This window comes from Electrona antarctica (assembly GCF_951216825.1).
Source record: "Electrona antarctica genome assembly, chromosome: 12".
NCBI classification, from domain to species: domain Eukaryota; kingdom Metazoa; phylum Chordata; class Actinopteri; order Myctophiformes; family Myctophidae; genus Electrona; species Electrona antarctica.
In genome coordinates, this window is record NC_136793.1 from 41,815,736 (window position 1) to 41,835,271 (window position 19,536).

Consider the following 19,536-nt stretch of genomic DNA (forward strand, 5'->3'; position numbering starts at 1 on the left):
TGCATGTATTTGACGCTAGTAGTACGCAACAGGCGTATGGTGAAGACGAGTACGACTGAATGAATGGCTGAAGCCACCAGTCATGGAAGCACGTCGTACAGGGAGAATAAAAGAGAACGTCCCAGCAGGACAGCAGGACTGAGTACTTCCTGGCAGCCAGAGAGGAAGTGGAAAGTGTTCCAGGGGTCACTGTGCATTGTGGAGCAGCCTGTGAGTCATCCTAGCACTTCCAGCCTTTCATACGAGTGCGCCTGCCTTGAGCTTTCACCCACATCCTAATTCTGCTTGTATTCAGCTCTGTGTAAGTGCGTGGGTCGATAGGCAGGCAGTTTGCTTGCTCTTTGATGGCTAATCAGAGCAGCTGTGGTTTCAGCAGTCTTGGGTGCACAGTGCACACACTGTGCCACGAGTTTGAGTCCGGCTTGTGTCTTATTTTGTTGCATGCAATAACCCGTCACTCACTCTCATAATTAACCAGAGGGCTCTCCTGAGGACGGGAGTAAGGAGACTGTTTGAGCCAGCCAAGCTCTCTCTATAGTACCAAATATCTTGATTTAAATTATAAGCCATATTGACTCCTGCTTTCCTGTTTTCAATGCACATGTTGATAGTGCCGTCACCAAGACACGTCTGCTTAAAATACCATACACATCACGGGACAAAAGGTAACATACAGCTCACCACTAGGTGGACTAAGAGCATTGAGAATGGCTCCATTAGCAAACAGGGCAACCCCCACTGTCCATTGTGACATTTACAAGTAATAGTAATTAGGCGCGACACTTCAACATCGGTTTATATACTATATGTAGCCAGTAGCCACCCACCAATATTTTCCCTTGTTTTGTTGCCGCTGGTTATTATTTTATATATAGAAAAAAAGAAAATCACACTCCTGTGAAGTTAGGGGCCCACTGTATCGGCTACATGACTTACGTCGCCATTTAGTGCCCTAAACAAACATTAAAGTCCATAGACTTGGCTGGCAAACAATGTATGGCTTAAGTGCTGTACTCTAAACAAACATTCAAAATCCCATAAACGTGGCTGGCATATGACGTAATCTTCAAAAGCTATGCATTGGAGGGTCTATGAATATTCATTCATAGCTTTTGTGTGGGGGGAAAAGAGAGAAAAAAATGTCTGTGGATGTCCATTGTTAATTAAAGGCAAAATAAATAAATGATGAGAAAGAGAGCGAGTGTGTGTGTTTGTGTGCATTTTGGGTCAAGAGCAGCTCACTATGAGCCGATGAAAAGTGTTTGTTGCGTTTGGGGCAGTGCTACGACAACAGTAACAAACGTGACAGGTAGATTCAATTCAACTCGTCTGACAGATTCATCTTTTTCCTATGGTATCGAATATTAGGGGTATTTCACGCTCAAACACATTTTAACGTCTACTCTGGCTTTTGTGTTTACAATTTATTTACATGTAACTTCAAACTCCTTTTCAACCATGTTAGACAACACACGTCCTTGGTTCTGCATGGTGACCGATATTGTCCTTCTGTGTGTGAGGGGGCTGTGCTTTTTCAATTACTTTGTCAATTTTCTTTTTCAACACTGACCCTGTTCTCATCGTAGATGATCTGCACCAGGCTGCGGTGCTTGGCCTCGCTGGGTGGAGGTGAGGCGGGGCGCTCCGGCTCCAGGGGCTTCGCTGCCTCCTCCTCCAGCTGTTGCTGTAACACAAACACACACAAACAAGTCAATGTAAGAATGCTGTGTGCTGTGCAGCAGTTGCCTATGGAATTAGCATTGAAACAGTTGTTCCAAACAGAAACGACAGTTAACCTTAGAGCGACGCTAAACGAAGCCTAAAAGGCCCTGGTCTTCCAGCACATCCTGCCTGCGTGCGTGCGTGCGTGCGTGCGTGCGTGCGTGCGTGCGAGACAGAGAGGGGAGAGATAAAGAGAGTGAGAGAGACAGAAAGAGATGATCTCTCCCTCCTGCTCCCCAGCGGTGATGGGACTAACTGTCCTATTAGCCGTAACTCTCCAGGGTCCAGTTAATCAAAGGGTTACCACAACAGCCTGTAAACAAAGCCACTGCACTGCTGTTCAGCTAGAACGTGTGAATATGAATATGATGAGGGGAAACAAAGACAAGAAAAATAGAAAGAGAGAGAGCGAGAGCGAGAGCGAGAGAGATAGAGCGAGAGAAGAGAGAGAGAGAGAGAGAGAGAGAGAGAGAGAGAGAGAGATAGCGAGAGAGAGAGATAGCGAGAGAGAGAGAGAGAGGAGAGAGAGAGAGAGAGAGAGAGAGAAGAGAGACGCAGTGGGACAGAAAGAGAAACTAAAACATGCATGCTTTGTGACTCCACCACTTTATCGCATTGGCCAAGAACCCTTTTACTGGAAGGGCCTTCAAGGTTGTTTTGCTGCTTTCTGTCGTGGCATCATTACATCAATGAGAAACAGGAAGAATACAAATAAAGACCTCAGCGCTGATTATCTAGTAAAAGCAAAAACGCAGAATGGAAACCAGTGTCTAATTATATTTATCAGTTCACTATGTGTGTATTTAAACTATAGAAAAGCCAGGTTAGTTCAGTTCAGTCCTTCGTGGCTCCTGGTACACACAACACCACTGACCACTTTCTTAACTTTCTTAATTTATACTTTAGGGGCAGCGGTGGCCTAAGGGTTAGAGGAGCGCCCTTGTTGCCGAAAGGTTGCCGGTTCGATTCCCCGGATGGGCAGAACAAATCTGGGTGGGGAAGTGATTGTCATCACTCACCAAACACCGCTGAAGTGCCCTTGAGCAAGGCACTGAACCCCCAACTACTCCCCCTGGAGCTGCTTAGTGGCCAACAGTAAGACTGTGGTTGTACTGGTCAGCTCCCAGGTTTTAATGTGTGTGTGTGCAGGGCGTTGCTGAAAATGAGCACTTGTGCTCAGCTACTACCCTGGGTAAATACAAATAAAATAATAATAATAATTGTGTTATTATTATTGTGTTCATTGTGTTCCAACCAAAGCCTTCTGGGGCAGTGATTCTCAAGCTGTGGTACCTCCTCTAGTGGTACGCAGAGCAGTCTCCAAGCTGTGGTACCTCCTCTAGTGGTACGCAGAGCAGTCTCCAAGCTGTGGTACCTCCTCTAGTGGTACGCAGAGCAGTCTCCAAGCTGTGGTACCTCCTCTAGTGGTACGCAGAGCAGTCTCCAAGCTGTGGTACCTCCTCTAGTGGTACGCAGAGCAGTCTCCAAGCTGTGGTACCTCCTCTAGTGGTACGCAGAGCAGTCTCCAAGCTGTGGTACCTCCTCTAGTGGTACGCAGAGCAGTCTCCAAGCTGTGGTACCTCCTCTAGTGGTACGCAGAGCAGTCTCCAAGCTGTGGTACCTCCTCTAGTGGTACGCAGAGCAGTCTCCAAGCTGTGGTACCTCCTCTAGTGGTACGCAGAGCAGTCTCCAAGCTGTGGTACCTCCTCTAGTGGTACGCAGAGCAGTCTCCAAGCTGTGGTACCTCCTCTAGTGGTACGCAGAGCAGTCTCCAAATAAAAAGCGAAAAGATGTGTCCCGTAATGAACTGATACGGAAACCAACCCAGCAAGCCAAATGACGTCATGATGACGTTATGATGGACTAGGACTAGGCCAAATCACAGCCCATATGGGGATGATCTTTATGTCATTTCCAGGATGTCTTCACCAGTTGAAATAATATAGCTTATTCTGGGCCAGATCTGACTATCGGACTCTCTCTGATTCATCCAGGGACGTCCGTCTTAGTGAAATCAGGTGATATTCTGGGCCAGATCTGACTAGTCTTGGTTTGATCGGGCCACAATCAAGACGTCACTAATTCGTCCAGGTCCTGACCGTGCTTGCTGGGAAAGCCTTCTAGGCCTTCTAGGCCTTCTAGGCCTTCTAGGCCCTAGACAGTGAAGAATCTAGGGGCATCACACACTGTCTCAGATTTGGAACCAACCAAAATCCCTCTTGCCAGAAATGTCTACTTCATTACAAATTTGTATGTGGACTGTATCAACAGTATACAAGTCTGTTTGCAGACCCTGAGAGACGGGGCACGCAAAGCATGGAAACTGTTGTTTAGTGGAGCGAAAACCCTGATTATTTTGGCAGATATTGAGAGTATAAATGGTAAATGGTGCATGTATATAGCACCTTTATCCAAGGCGCTTTACATAGATTGTGCATTACATTCACCCATTCACACACACATTCATACACCGATGGCGGCGGAAACTATGCAAGGCATCAACCAGCACATCAGGAGCAATTAGGGGTTCAGAGTCTTGCTCAAGGACACTTCGACACTAACTCTGGAGGAGCCCGGGTTCGAACTGTCAACCTTGCGGTTACCATCCAGCCACTGTACCCCTGAGCCACTGCTGCCCTCTATGACTAGTAGTCCTGACTATTAGATTGAAAGTTCATATCTATTTAAAACTGGGGATTGTTGCATGTCATATGCATTACTGTTATCGAGGAGGGGCTGGGACCGTCCATCAGGAGCCCAGTGGCGTGCGATGAGTTGATCTACAGTAAAGCGAATCCCCTGACATCGCCACGCACACACACACTTCCCTCCGCTCCTGGCCAGAGCCTCAGCGGACAGAGAGATGCAGCCTCTAGCCAGGGGAGCTGCATGAGTGTGGGGCGGGATGGATCATTGTGTGCCACGATCAGGCACGGATAAGCATCTGCTGGAGGAAAAGAAACACACATTCCCAGAGAGCCCCCTCCCCCCTCCCCCCTCCCTTCCCAAGCCCACCGCAGAGTAAAATAAAATAAACCAGCCGTCCTTGGCTGGCTGACACAACACAGACTGGAACCTGAGCCCCCCTCCCCCCGCCCCTCTGCCAGGGCTCTTTAAATAAAGTTTTACCATACCACTTAATTACTCCAGATGTTTTAATGCTTGGAGGGAGCTTGAAAAGGGGGATGGGGCTTGGGTGGACGATAGTGGTGGAAGCAGTGTAGTGGTGGACGACTGTGCGCGCGGGGGGTGGAGGGGGGGGGGGGGGAAGGGGGGGCTTGGGTGGACGATAGTGGTGGACGACTGTGCGCGCGGGGGGTGGGGAAAAAAAAGAAAACATCCATAAAAAAACAGTGTGTGTTGAAGGAGAGGGAGGTGCAGGGGGGAGGGGTCTTTTGATTTATTTTTCTTAGGTAGCAGAGCTTACCCTCTCAGTCACTCACAGGCCTCACCACACATCAGCCACCCCCCCCCCCCCCCCCCCCCCCCCGCCGGCTGCCCCAGCACGGCCCATCTACCCATCCACACCACCCTCCCCTGCCACAGGCTGCAGGTGGTGCAGATTTATAGAGCCGCATTCGAAGAGCCAGCCAAAAAAGAGAGACAAGAGAGAGAAAGGCGTTGGGTGGAGGAGGGGGCAGAGAGAGAGGAGGAGTGGTTGTAGATATGGGTAACGCTTGGTGGTGGTGGGCGGTTGGTGGTGTGAGGTTGAAGGCACTGGGGGTGGTGGTAAAGAGAGAGAGAGAGAGAGCGAGAGAGAGAGAGAGAGAGAGAGAGAGAGAGAGAGAGAGAGAGAGAGAGAGAGAGAGAGAGAGAGAGAGAAAAGCTTCACCGCACAGCTAAACATGATGTGGCAGGCGGCCAAGAGAGACTGCAATGGAGGAATACGAGTGGTTTAACAGTCGCAAAACCTTCGCAATAATCTTCCCCTAGCCCCCTGGGGGGGGGAAGAGGAGAAGGAGGAGGCTGTTATTTATAGCCATACATATTTTTAACCTACTTTTGTCTTGTAAAAAAATGCAAGGAGGCAGCAAAAGAGGAGAGAATGCAGCTGCCCAGAGGCAGAGTTGTGGAACGTTGAGCAAGAACGAACTGCGGCACTCCAATGCAGTAATTACAACACAACAAAGTCTCTGTTAAAAGACTTCGCAAAAATAAGTGCCAACTCAAGCCTGGCAGAGAAAGTTAGACCACACGTTAACGTTTTCTATACAAGCTAGATGCTGCCACTAAGCGGATTCAGTGATCATGCCAGCACTAGCCAAGTCTGGAACATTTACACGCAAAAACGATGGGTAAAAAAAACACAGTTATCATGTGGTACCTCAAATCTGGTCAGATTTGAATGTGCACATTTGCAATGTGAGTTAGCCCATATTTTGGTGGCAAGTATTATTGTGTATTATCTTTAGTGGGACGTCTTAATGTTGTGTATTTTTATGCACAAATAATGCTTTTTGATGCCTTTTAACGGTAATTTCCTAGTGATGCTGTGTCCATCCTAAGAAAGCACTTTCAAACATGATGCTACCCAGATTCTTCAATCTCTGAATGTACAGCAAATAAGTGTCATCCGAATGCAGACTTTAAGGTGTAAGGTGGGTATACACAACTACATGTAACTACTGCTATAATATCTACTACTGCAGTCCAAATCTCAAGAAGTTGCCTTCTATTTTAATTTTTTGTTAAAAAAGAAAAAAATGCAAACAAGATACAGTATTGCAGTTGTGCAGAATCCCTCGCCTATAAAAGAAAAAGAGGGGGAGGGGGGATAAATGTTTTATTCATATTCAAACTGACCAAATATTAAAGGATTAGCCACCCATGTGACTAAGGGGAAATCAAGAAGTTTCTTCAATCTAGTTACCTGTACCTGTTTCTTGCGTAGTTTGCTAATTTGCTGCTCCACCATGGTGATCTCTCTGTCCACGCGGTCCATGTTCTGGATCAACTCCTCCTTGGAGAATCTGGCCGGCAGCAAATCTAGGTCTGGGTCCAACTGGGCTGGACTGACAGGGGAGATGGGCTCCAGCTTCCCCATGGAACTGCCACGTTCCTGAAAGGGGGAGAGCAGAGGTGGTTATAACATACAGGGTTCAAAAGAGTACACCCCAAGAGCAAGAAAAACATTATGGCTCTCTCATTCTCAGTCTGTGGTTTGGCTGGGTGACATAGTGGTTAAAAACATCCTGCAGCCAGGAGTTCACAGGTTCAGTCCATGAAACAGCAGTGTGTCATTGGGCAAGACAATGAACACAGCTCCCATGATGTGCATCACTCTGGGTCTGTGTCAACTAAGCTCGACATAAAACATTCCATACAATCTGCAGTGCACTTCTTAAGCAATGGCTAAAGTGAATGGAGAAATAGAGTGCAGATGTCCATGACAGACCAATGATGGGAAGCGGATACAATAGCTACCCTGTGACATTGTGCAATTCTATGTTTAGATAAGGCTGATTGACAGCAGAAACATGACACTGGCCTGATTTACTGAGCTGTTAGGGGGCCTTAGTGGCACCCAGCGGCGTATTGAGACCCTCTAGAATCTGGCCGCAGGTCTCAAGAGGAGAAAACCATGGATGGACCCCACCCAGTACACAGTGTGTCAACCCTTTTTCTCACTCTCTCTACATCCACCCATTTCCCTTCTTTTCCTCTTGTTGCGAGGGTCTGTGGGTTACTCCACACTAGACGCGATCCAAGACCTTGACTGCACATCCTTTGGGAAGGCAACGCACTCAAGTAATTAGGTCCTGTGGGTAATGAAAGCCTGTGTCAGTGTTCCACAGTCACTAGACCACACACACTAATGAATAAGAAGTCACAGCATAGGCTATGGTTCGGTGAAATGACTCACAACAAAGATGCAAGCTTGTTATCTTTTACAATGGTTGTTTGAAATGTGAAACATTCCGTTACGAAACTTACGATAGAGCAAGAGAGAGAGAAGGGGTGATGGTGATGGCTGCAATGAAGGTTGTACAGCAGACATCTTGGATAAAACTCCCAGCTCTAGAAGCTAGACAACAGCTCTAGAAGCTAATGGCAGCAATGCCCATCAGCTCAGAAATGGAAACATGCAGGAATATCTCTAACCCATTTTGGGGCGGGAACCCCTTTTGGTGTTAGCATTATGCTATGCTTTAGCTATTGAAAAAAAATAGCAGACCTACAAGCTCGTAGCACGCCACTCGGTGGTGCGTTATGAGCTTGTAGATCTGCTATTTTTCAATAGCTAAAGCACAACATAATGCTAACACCAAAAGGGGTTCCCGCCCAGGATGGGTTAAGCACAATCTGCATGGATAAGAGGGAGGCGGTGAGTGAGTTGGTGGTAGAGCTCTCTGGTTGTTTGTGAGAGAAAGATGCATGAACATGCATGTTAGTACAGTATGTCAAGAGCTAGGCAGAAAGCAAGTGAATGTGGGGGAGATGCACGGTGAGGAGTTGTGTGAAAATGCTCCATCTGTTTGTTTTCGCTGTGCAATACTTCTGAAAACCTTCCGGTTTTTCTTTACACTGCAGATTGACTCTCATTCGCACACAGCGAGCCTACAGCTATTTTTGAGGGCCGATAGCCCCTCCTATGTCCAGCTTTTGGTGCGTGTAACCCAATTTTTGAGTGGTGCAAACCACTCCAACAACCAGCTTTGTTTGTATCCGTGTGTGTACCTGTACGTGGGGCCCAAAAGAATGAGCATGGTTACTATGGTCACTGACATTACGTCAGACCACAGCTGATCAGGCTATATAAGACCTTGCACCACTCAGTTCACACAGGTGTGATTTTTTTCCTAACACAAACATTAAATGCCATTGACAATGAATGGACAATTTTGAGTGTTTGTGTAAACACAAACATTGCGTAACACAAACATTGATGTCGAAGGTGAGGACGCAAATTGTGATTGGCCGGAAATGAGATGATGTATGATGTACAATGATAAGAGCGCCCCTCACTTCACACGGCACGGGTGTGATTTTTGAGGGGCGCAGCTTTTGACCCCACACGGACCAGGAGACCAGGAGAAATTAGGATAATAATAAATAATAATAAATATGACATAAATGTGTGGCAACAGGCAATCTGATTGGCCAGTATAAGATGATGCATGATGATGTATGATGATAAGAGCGCCCCTCACTTCACACGGGTGTGATTTTTTTATTTAACACCTTTCAGCTGACGTCTGACCCGACTGATCTCTACCGTTAGCCTGACATAGTCAGACTCAGGACAAGTCAGTTTGGTGTGTAGAGCCACAATAAGCCACCGCACATAAGATCATTTGAGCAGCTTCACTGATTAGAAACTGTAGGCAGGAGGGGAGATTATACCAAGATCAATGGTGGTCCTAATAAGCCACTGATCTCTGCAGTAAAACCAAGTCACCAACACATCCTCTGCACTGTGCTTACATTAAAATGTTCTTAGGTGTGGGTGGACAACGTAATTTCATTGGACAAGCGGAGGTCACAATTCACAAACATAACATCTGGAATTGATTGGCCAAGAGGAGGTCACAAACGTAACATCCGGATTTGGTTGGGCAAGCTTCGGCACAGTGCTCTGATCAGCGCTACTAGATTTCCAGGCCGCGTACTGGAGCAGCCTGAACCTCTAGTAATATAATATATGCCATGCCTTCCTCCAGTCTGTGCATGATGTGGTGATCCAGATCGGGGTTTTGTACATGGTATTTTTAAGCCCGCTGAAATGAAGGTTATATAAGTGGGCTAATCTGGAGTCTAGCTCCCTGGACCTGCTGGGACTGAAATGTCAGAGCCATGGGGGGATTGAGGGGCTCTGTGGGATGAGGAGGCCCGGAGGCTGTCAGCGACAGTTACTCATACACACACACACACACACACACACAAATCCTTCATACACATACACTAACATCCATTCGCTCACGCACACTTAAACACAGGCTTCACTTTGTCAGAAATATCACCATTTCTAAGCATGAATAAGGCTCCCCTCCCCCACTGTGTGTGGTTCAGCAAGCCAGATAGTATTGACTTCTCTCCGGGGAGAGAGCAGGCTGATTATGTAAAAGCAAGCAGACATTATGACATAACATAATAGACCAGTCTTCACAAGCACTGAGGTTCCTGGGAGATAGGGAACATCAACTAGCAAGAACACAAACAACAAGTGGTTTGATTCAGTTTTCTCAATACTTAATCCCATTCATTTCTAATGGTGTATTATTGTCTTCATCATGCTTGCATTTTCGAGTGATCACTCCCAAAATAATAAGAATAAGAATAAGACAACATAATAAAAATCATAGTGGTTCACCAGCTTCAATTCTTAACAGCTGGTGAAAACTATTATACCAAAACAAAAAACAAAAAGTGCTCAATGCTTCAAATAGACATGTGACTGGTGGGGTAAAGAGGTTCAACTGGGCAGCCTTCTAATACTTCCATAGTAAACTCAAGGACACCGGCTAATACGTGTTACACTCAAGAACACAGGCACTAACACTTTGATACCGATATCCCACAATAGTGGCGTAAAGAAGATGTGCCATTATTCTGAGTAAGGAATGCATACTCACTCCCCATTTTCTGCTGCAGTCTGAATTTAAACTCACCTCTTCAGACTAGGGTGACCATGGCATTTTCAAACCCACAAACCGGGATCCTTTTACCATTCATGTGAGTAAGCAAAAAAACACATTTAAAACAACCCTGAAATAGGGGGAATAGCCGGGGAGAGAGCAGGCTGAGGAAACTTGTCTATAGGCTCAGCGGTCCAGGCACCTTGGCTGGTAATCCAGTCTGGCAGTGTGCCGCGGGTTCGACTCCCAATGCCGACGGCCTTCACTGCGTGTCACCCCCCATCTTTCTCCCCATTTCCTTATGACTATTAAATACAAAAGGGTACAGATATTTACAAACACTAAAATAGTGATAATAACATGCAAAAGTGGTGCAGGGGCTGTACTGGGAGGCCTGACCAGGCCGGACTCCAAACATGTTGCAGAAGACCTTCATCTCTACCTCTTCTCACTCTCCAGCTCTTCAAACTCAAGCGGTAAGCAGCTCCCGGGGCGTCACCGTCTCCCCAATATGCATACATCCTCACAACAGTAGCATAATGTTATCTGGTTGTTCTAGGTTAGGTGACAACTAGTGTGATTCCTGGTCTGGAGGGGCAGGTGGCGGCGGAAAACAGACGGTGGATCCTATTGGTTCACCGATCTGAGACCAAATCATCATTTACATAATCAAACTAGAAAAAGTGCCCTTCTGGGCACAGGTCTCCACCAGGAGGATAGGACTGTGTGAGATGTTTGGCAAAATGTTTAGTAGTAATATAAACATGTTTGCCTTGTATGGCAATTGGATGATTTGAGGCATTTTGTTCCAATCAACCTGTTTTGCAAAAATCAACCTGTTGGTGGCGCTATAACAGGCCAATGTGAAAAGAGTGGGATATATTCCTCAGCCTAGTAAGAAAATGTGTGAAAGATTTCACGTAAATTGCATGCTGTGTTCATGATTTGAGGCTTTTGTTCAAAACGGGGCAATCTAGCAAACTGTGAAAGGCAATTATAGCCAATTAGGGTGGAATATGAAATATCGGACAGATCCGACTTGAGCACATGACCATAGAGATACTGTGTAACGATTTGTGAGATTTTTGGACAGAATCTGGAGGAGTAATATCCAAAAATGTGTTTTACAAAAGTCGGCCTCCTGGTGGCGCTATAAAAGGCAGATGCGGAAAATGCAGGTCAAAGGTTTGTCCTTGGCCTCTAGGGAGTGTGCATGCAACGTTTCACGCAGATCGGTGCAGTTTTAGGTAACAAATGTGAAAAGCTGCCTCATGGTGGCGCTATAACAGGCCGTTCTGGAAAATGCGGGGCAGAGGTTCATCGTTGGCATCTAGGGAGTGTGTGTGCAAAGTTTGGCATCGACCGGGTTAACGGTGCCGGAGATTAGCTGGTAACGGACGGACGGAAGGACACACGGACGGACACACGGACGGACACACACACGGACGGAGTGCAAAACATACTCTCTCACCATGCCTTCGGCCTGGTGGAGACAAAAATATCACACCTGTCCTGCAGGCTGTCCCAAATTTGCAGACATCAATTTGGCACCGTCACTGTCTCTGTGTGAGCGTAACAACAATGACCCCCTCATAGACCTTCTGCACAGAACAGTGAGACGGAGTAGCATTTCTGCATTGAACAGGCTGTGTAAAAGGGTTACTGTACAGCGCGTACAGAATGTGCTTAGCCAGGAGGAAGTTGATGATGGTATGACAACTCTACACTGCAAAATCCAAAGTGTCACTCTTGAGAGTGTGTTTACACACTGTCACGAGTTCAATTAACACGGGGGATTTCACAGTGTATCCGTCAGAAGTAGCACAGCTTTCTCAGGGGAGTTCTTCTCCCTCCCTGATCTGGAACCTCAACGCTGTCTTCTGTCACTGCCAGTAGGAGTGCGGCACGTCCACACACAGCCACTACACCTGTGTCAGTGTGAGAAGACGACAGGCCAATGGCTAATCCCCTTGGCAAGGCAGAACTCACAGCTCAGACGCCCTTGGCAACGACACTCGCTATTGCCTCCAGTCATATTTCAGAACATGAAGTGCATGATGCCTAGGGCTGCAAAGGCAACCGGGTTTTTTTTGTCTCCAAATAACCCCCCTCGTGTGTGAGTGTTCTATTTGTGTCCTTCTCTCGCTGTGAGAGTCTATGTGTTGATTATCGAGCACCTGCCTGTGCTAATGTAAGTCATGTAGACTAAGAGCATGCATTCCAGATAATAGCTGAATAAAGCAGTAGACTTCCTGTTTTCATACTAGCAGGTGCTCATAAGTTCATGTAATTCCCTCTGGTTCACACTGCACGCACAGACTCGGCTGCATCTGCTGCTGTGCACTCTTCTGCTATGCATGCTAAAAGCTGCTAAAACCAGGTGACTTTCAAACAAAGATTCTCTGCTTTCAATGCTGAACCTATTGTGAATAATACAAACATATTGTGAAATAAAACTATCAATAAAGCTCCATGGTCTACTACATAAAAACAGAACATTTAGGATAATGGGTTGGGAGAGAACATAATATTTAAAAAATATGAATCATTTTACATTTTTCTAGGGAGCAATTTAACCTTTTAGCAAGATATTCTATACTAAAAATGGTAGCAGTCTAAAATAAACGTGTCTGGGGCCTACAGGACGTGACGAGAGTCCTTCAGTGTCCGTTCCAGTGTGTGATGATTGCTGCCTAGACTTGTCCCTGAGCACTGTGCACCCTGTGCCAAAGAGCTAATCAGTCCAAATGCAGAGCTGCTGCCAGTATTATGACTGAAAATATAGAGCATAACCTTCGTATGCCAATAGTTGGATGAGGGGTGGGGGCGAGCAAGTAGGGGAAAGGTGCCCGAGGAGAGGCGGTAGTACTACACAAGCACGCAGCTACCATATCAAGTCTGGTAGGCTGGAAGCGGTCCACTTTGCCCCCCTTGGCCACCCCAGCCCAGCCACAAATGTATTCCTGTCAGCTTTGCTCTGCATGGATTTCCACAGCAGCATAAATATCTCTGCCGTAGTACGGACAGCCTGCCCACGCGTTTGGCCGTGTGGCACACATGGAAACTTTGTGAGGTCACCACGGAGAGGTGTGAAGAATGACTTTCCATCCGCAGTCCTCCTACCAGACCAAACACTACAGCCTTACATTCTAAGACACACACACACACACACACACAGATCTTCCCTATTCTCTTTGTCCATGGGCCATGGCTGATCAACAGGCAGGGGCTTAGACAGCAGACCGCCTGCACCCCCCCCCCCCATCTAATCCAGGATTCTTTCAGGAAAGAAAACAAGGCCCCTCATTGTGCTGTGCGGAGGTCCGCCATGAGTAAGCCACAGGGCTCTGCCTGTACTGCATTATACATCAAGACAGCAGTAGTAGGATGCATCAATGGTTGGAGCTCCGTTGCCACCAGAGCAAGATGACGGTATGCCAGCCCACGGTATGCCAGCCCCTGGTTGTTAAAGCAACGTGCTCTCTCTCATGAGTCATGACACAACCATCAGCTTAGTCAGACGTAGACTGACAGCACAAGAACACTCCCTCTTTTCCTGTTCATCTACCGTCTCTTACTCCTTTCCCCTTTATCTGTGCTTGTTTGCCCTTTGCCTTTTCTTCACTTATATACCACCCCCCCCCCCCCCCCCCCCCCATGCGGTCCCTCTCTTGCTCTTTCCATACAGCGATTGTATCTGGCAGCCTGTGACAGTAATAATGCGTTTAAATTACTAGCATTCCTGAATATTTCTCTGCTAGCTTAACAGACAGTCATCATAGTTTTTTTTTTCCTTTCTCTGGCAGTGTGTCTTTTATTGGTAAATCTATTTACCATTCCATTGCTGTCTGCCCCCGCTGGCAGTTTGAAGTGTCTCGGTGTGTGATGTGAGGAACATCTCCCTACAAAATGAGCCACTTTGATCTGTCCATTCGTAACACAGTTCCATCCTCTGCAGTATTTTGAAATCTAGGTCAGCTCTATTATTTATTAATTGCTGTTTCACAACTGCCTCTGTCTTCCCATCACTGCTCGTGGAGTTGGAGCGAACCCGGCACAGCACAGAATAGCCTGCTCTGTGACTGGTATGGGGTGGCATGTCTAATAATACCCTCTGTAACCCTGGGGGGAGACAGGAACACTCAGCAGTATCCAGGCCACTGCACAGAGTGGGACTTGTGTGTTTGCTGCCATCACCTTAAAGCGTCCCTAGTACCCATTCAGGCTTTTCTTTTCCCCTGCTCGACGTCTTCAGTGCACACCAAACTGTCCTGTCCTGTCCTGTCCTGTCCTGACTAATGTCAGGAGAACATTTAGGTCAGACGTCCGCTGTAAAAGGTGTTAAAAGTATCTGTGTGCATACTGACAGTACACACTGATTGTGTGCTGTTGTGCACCTGCGTAAGAGAAATTAGCTCCATGCCAGTAGGTGGCAGTAGTCTGCAATAGAAGGATGGCAAAGACAGAGCATTTTCACACTACTCCTGAAACCTGTACGTTCATGTTCTCTCACTTGTTTTCTGCCTAGCTTACATTAAACCTGCATGTTTGTGAGTCGTCACTCACTCACTCACTCCCTCCTTCCCAGAGAGCTCTACCATATAAGGACAGCAGTGTCAGCTCCATATGGGCACAAAGGGGGGCATGCCCATATATGCGCACATACTGAAGACTTCAGGTATCTCCATAGATATGGGCATATCGGTCGGAAGTTCGGAACGCGTAGTGGGTTGGGAGTAGGGATGTCCCGATACACTTTTTACGTTTCCAATCTGATCCCGATACCACAATTTCTGTGTTAGCCGATCCGATACCGATACCAGAGAATAATAATATAATACAAAAAAAAAAATCTTATTTTGAAGTCCACCAACCGGGAATAGTGTTTATAGCTATCTAGCTATATATCTTGTATATATCTAGTGTCAACCCTTTACCCCTGTGTTGGATCTGTGCTTAGACTGGCATATTCACCGATACCGATACCCGATTTGACCAAATAAGGGCCGATCCGATACTTTTCCGATACCGATACAGTATCGGGACATCTCTAATCGGGAGTGCCCCGAACTTCTAGTATAATATAAAAATCACACCCTTGTGAAGTGAGGGGCACTCTCATCATCATACATCATCATGCATCATCTCATACTGGCCAATCAGAATGCCTATGATTAGTTAGCTGATTTGCTCGTTTACATATGACGTACATTTTCCCTTCAAAATCGAATCTTGAGACATGTGGGGACAAGATTTAGCGGACATTTGACCTGAATTCCCAATGGCAAATCTTGAGACGTGTGGGGACAAAAGCACCTGTGAGACACCTGTGAGAAGTGTCATCATACATCATCTCATGAACAACTGAATTTATGTGATTGGTTGGTTATATTTACGTCAGATTTGGCGGATATTTGACCTAATTTCTCCTTTCATTGTCAATGGCAAATATTGAGATGTGTGGGGACAAAAGCTGTATATAGGAGGGGCAGTAGCAAGCTCAATTGTGAACCTGTAATTTGCTAAAACTGTACACTTGGTGGCTATACACTTGCAAACAATGGCTATTTTTGTCAAAGAAAAAAGAACCCCACATTTTCCAGGGGGGCTCAGCAAGTCAACCTTCCGTTCCATCTGTGATTTTCCATTCCCATGGTCAGCAGACCTGGAGGTCAGAGACTAGCAGAGCGAGAGTCCAGTGTTCAGGTTCAACGTCAGCACTGACCTTTGCCATGTCCTCTGCCCCTCCCAGAGGCAGCGCTGGCCGGTGGGCCAAGTGCCTCAACTGAGACTCCGGCCCCATCTCCAGACGAGGACGTTTGATCTCGGCATATTCCACCTCTGATTGGCTGTTGCTCTCTGGAATGTAGATGGGCTCATAGCGGATATGCTGCTCCTGGACTCTGTAGGGGACAGACAGACGGACGGACGACAAGACAAATCAGACTCTTTGAAAATATAATGGGAGGCTTTTTGCCTACAGTATTGGCCTGGTAATAAACTGTACTCTTTGTCAAAGAGCTGAAAGGAGGCTACTAATTGGTAAATGGTGCATTTTATATAGCGCTTTTATCCAAAGCACTGTACATAGATGTGTGCATTACATTCACCCATTCACACACACATTCATACACCAATAGTGGAAGAAACCATCCAAGGCACCAACCTGCACATCGGGAGCAATTAGGGGTTTGGAGTCTTGCTCAAGGACACTTCAACCCTAACTCTGGGGAGTCCGGGATCAAACTGGGAACCTCGCTGTTCCCACCCGGCCGCTCTACCGGCCACTCTACCCCTGATCCACTGCTGCCTTTAAAGTGACGGCAGTCAAGATTTCACCCTCTGACCTCTTTCCAATATCACTCTTAAGGGAATCATCTTTGCCCCTAACCACATTAACCCTGGCATCCCTATTTTGGGCAAATTAACATATTTGATGCTAAGGACGAGTATACTCGTCCAATTAAATAAATACGCAAGGTGCTCTAGATGTGTATACTCGTCCTAATCCGTTTAATATCGATATAAGATTGCCTTGCTATTTTCCATTTTTGGAAGCGCCCCGGTTGCTAGGCGCGGTCTCGTCTGCACTGCGTCTGCGCAAGCCAACCACATTAGCTTCTGTTTTAGCCACGGCCTTTACACACTCTTTTCTCGGAAACTATGGCGCTATCCGTGGTTTTGAACAGATCACCGATGTTCTGAGGTTATTTCTGATTATGCGGTCATCGCGATTGGAACATTGGTATTTCTAGAGCAAGGGTGGACCTCGCTATTGCTTTAGCATCCAAGATGGCGACAAAACCGGACGTGCATCATAGTGGAATTGCTTCTCATCACGTGGCACCCAAGCGCCACCACTTTTGTGCACCAGGTGGCTCTCATAAAAAAAAATTAATTGCAAAAAAATATCTACATACAAGCACACAACGCATCACAGATTTTAGGACAGATAATTTCCCTGTGGCATAATTTAGACAATATGATCATTATAATCTATGGCCTGATATAGTCCAAGGCCTACAAGGCCTACAAGTTCATAGCGCGCCACTTGGTGGCGCGCTATGAGCTTGTAGATCTGCTATTTTTCAATAGCTAAAGTATAACATAATGCTTAGTTAAAACACCAAAAGGGGTTCCCGCCCAAAATGGGTTTAAAGCTATAATATGACACACATGCGTCCTCAGGTCTAAATGGGTTAAAACTGCAGTTAGTGGGAGACTGGATCAATGGAATCAATTACATATCAATGAAATCCTTTGTGTCAGAAAGGAATGTTAGTCTCAGAATTTCTGAGAATCAGAGTTGTACGGACATCAATAGCAATGAGACAATATTGATCTGCTGCCAACGAGACAAGATTTAGGCTTTATCAAACACGAGAGCCTTATAAAATGTAATTTGTATGCAGTACTGTATATTCCTTATTGAAACAACTTTGTCCGAAGTGGTAACAAAATACGCCTTGAGATCACAATGACCTAAAATGACACTTTCGGGCCCAGTCTGTACAGATAAACCAGTCAAGCTGGCTTTGGCTCACAGCAAAGCATCATAAAGTAAGCCTATAAGACCATTTTCTGCAAAGTGGGAACATGAAATAGGTCACCCAGAGCTAAAAAAATGGAAAAAGAAAACAGAATTGGAAATGGTGACTCACTTGAAATAACAATCTGCTGTTAATGTTTTTTTTCTTTTTCCTAAAGGCACTGTGGTATGGCTAGAGCAGCTCTACGGTGCTTTTTGTCAGTATTGTTGGCAAAGTCAAAGGCCCCATACACACACTCATATACATGCTCTGTTTGGGTTTTGACTCCCTTGCCCCCACCACTTCCTTCTATGGTCCTTGTACAGTGCATCAATGCTAGAACTGTTCTGGGTGGGCTGGAATGCTAACAATTACATGGGTGACGGGCGGAGGGCGGATGCAGTGCTCTGTAATGTGATACAGTAGGTCGTGATCTGCTGTATATGTGTGGTATTGGTTTAAAAACCATGCTCTGCACATGTTAATCACATTCATGAAATACACAAGTTCATCCAGGGAGGGCTGGTACCAAAGTGCTGAGATCAGCTGTGAGCTGATTCCAAAGAGTGTACTGTACAATCAAATGACGACCGACACCGATTGTTAAATTCACAAGTTGCTTCGATCTTCAATTCAAGGGTTTATTAGCCCGCTTGTAAATGGTGCTCTGTGCTATCTGAGGAAATGGGTTTTCTAAAGCCTAACCCCAGAGGCGGTTGCCAGAATGTCAGATACTTTTGCTGCCTATGTCAAAATGGAAGTGGCTTCCGAAGAGAAGGGGGAGAACTGGGAAACATAACCATAATTGCCGGTGCCGGCCCACAATGGGCTAGTGTGTGGTTTCTTAATGTGCCAAGGAACTTGGAGCCTTTCTGTGTGCAACAGGGTGCCTGTGTTGGCAGGGCAAAGGAATGACTGAGACCCCGTCTGATACAGCATGCTTTCACCACAAACCAGACAGGAGGGGGTAGAAAGCATTGACATATTACTTAGTACATGTAGAATATGCAGTGCTAAATCTGCATGTTAAAAGGTGTCATAGGGCGGGCTGGACAGAGATGAATTGCAGATGCATTTCTGTATAATTGCCTGAACAGTGTTGGGGGGGGGGGTATGAATGCCCAGATGGTGCGTGAAAGACCGTCCCTTCCCCCAATGCACATCTCCCTCTTATTCACTCACACACTTCCTCTGATTTCCATAGAGGGTTGGCACTTACATAATCACATCATGCGCGCACACACACACACACTCTCCCTCTCTCCCTCATGATGAGCGTGCCACACACACACCCTCATGATGAGCGTGCCACACACACACCCCCTCATGATGAGCGCGCCACACACACACACACACACACACACACACACACACACACACACACACACACACACACACACACACACACACACACACACACACACACACACACACACACACACACACACACACACACACACACACACACACACACACACACACACACACACACACACACACACACACACACACACACACTCTCTCTCCCCCTCATGATGAGCGTGCAACATAATCTGATCCCCGGGGAGGATTTGTCAATGTCAGAGTGAGAAGACAGAGAGATGTGTGTGGGGTTTATGGGGGTGTGTGTGGTGGAATAGGAGGGCGGGACCAGCGATAAACATCCTAAGAACCGATCCATTCGTTTCTCACTGGCTTGAGCCCCGTTA

General features: G+C 46.5%; 1 protein-coding gene across 1 annotated transcript in view; it reads right to left on the reverse strand.

Annotated features, from left to right (window-relative positions):
• Positions 1-19,536, reverse strand: part of ncor2 (nuclear receptor corepressor 2) — a 167,517-nt gene that overhangs the window by 92,923 nt on the left and 55,058 nt on the right. The window contains exons 4-6 of the mRNA XM_079516981.1: positions 16,024-16,201; positions 6,599-6,781; positions 1,571-1,684 (exon numbers count right to left, since the gene is read on the reverse strand). Of these exons, the coding sequence (XP_079373107.1) occupies positions 1,571-1,684; positions 6,599-6,781; positions 16,024-16,201 (475 nt within the window). The remainder of the gene's footprint in view (positions 1-1,570; positions 1,685-6,598; positions 6,782-16,023; positions 16,202-19,536) is intronic.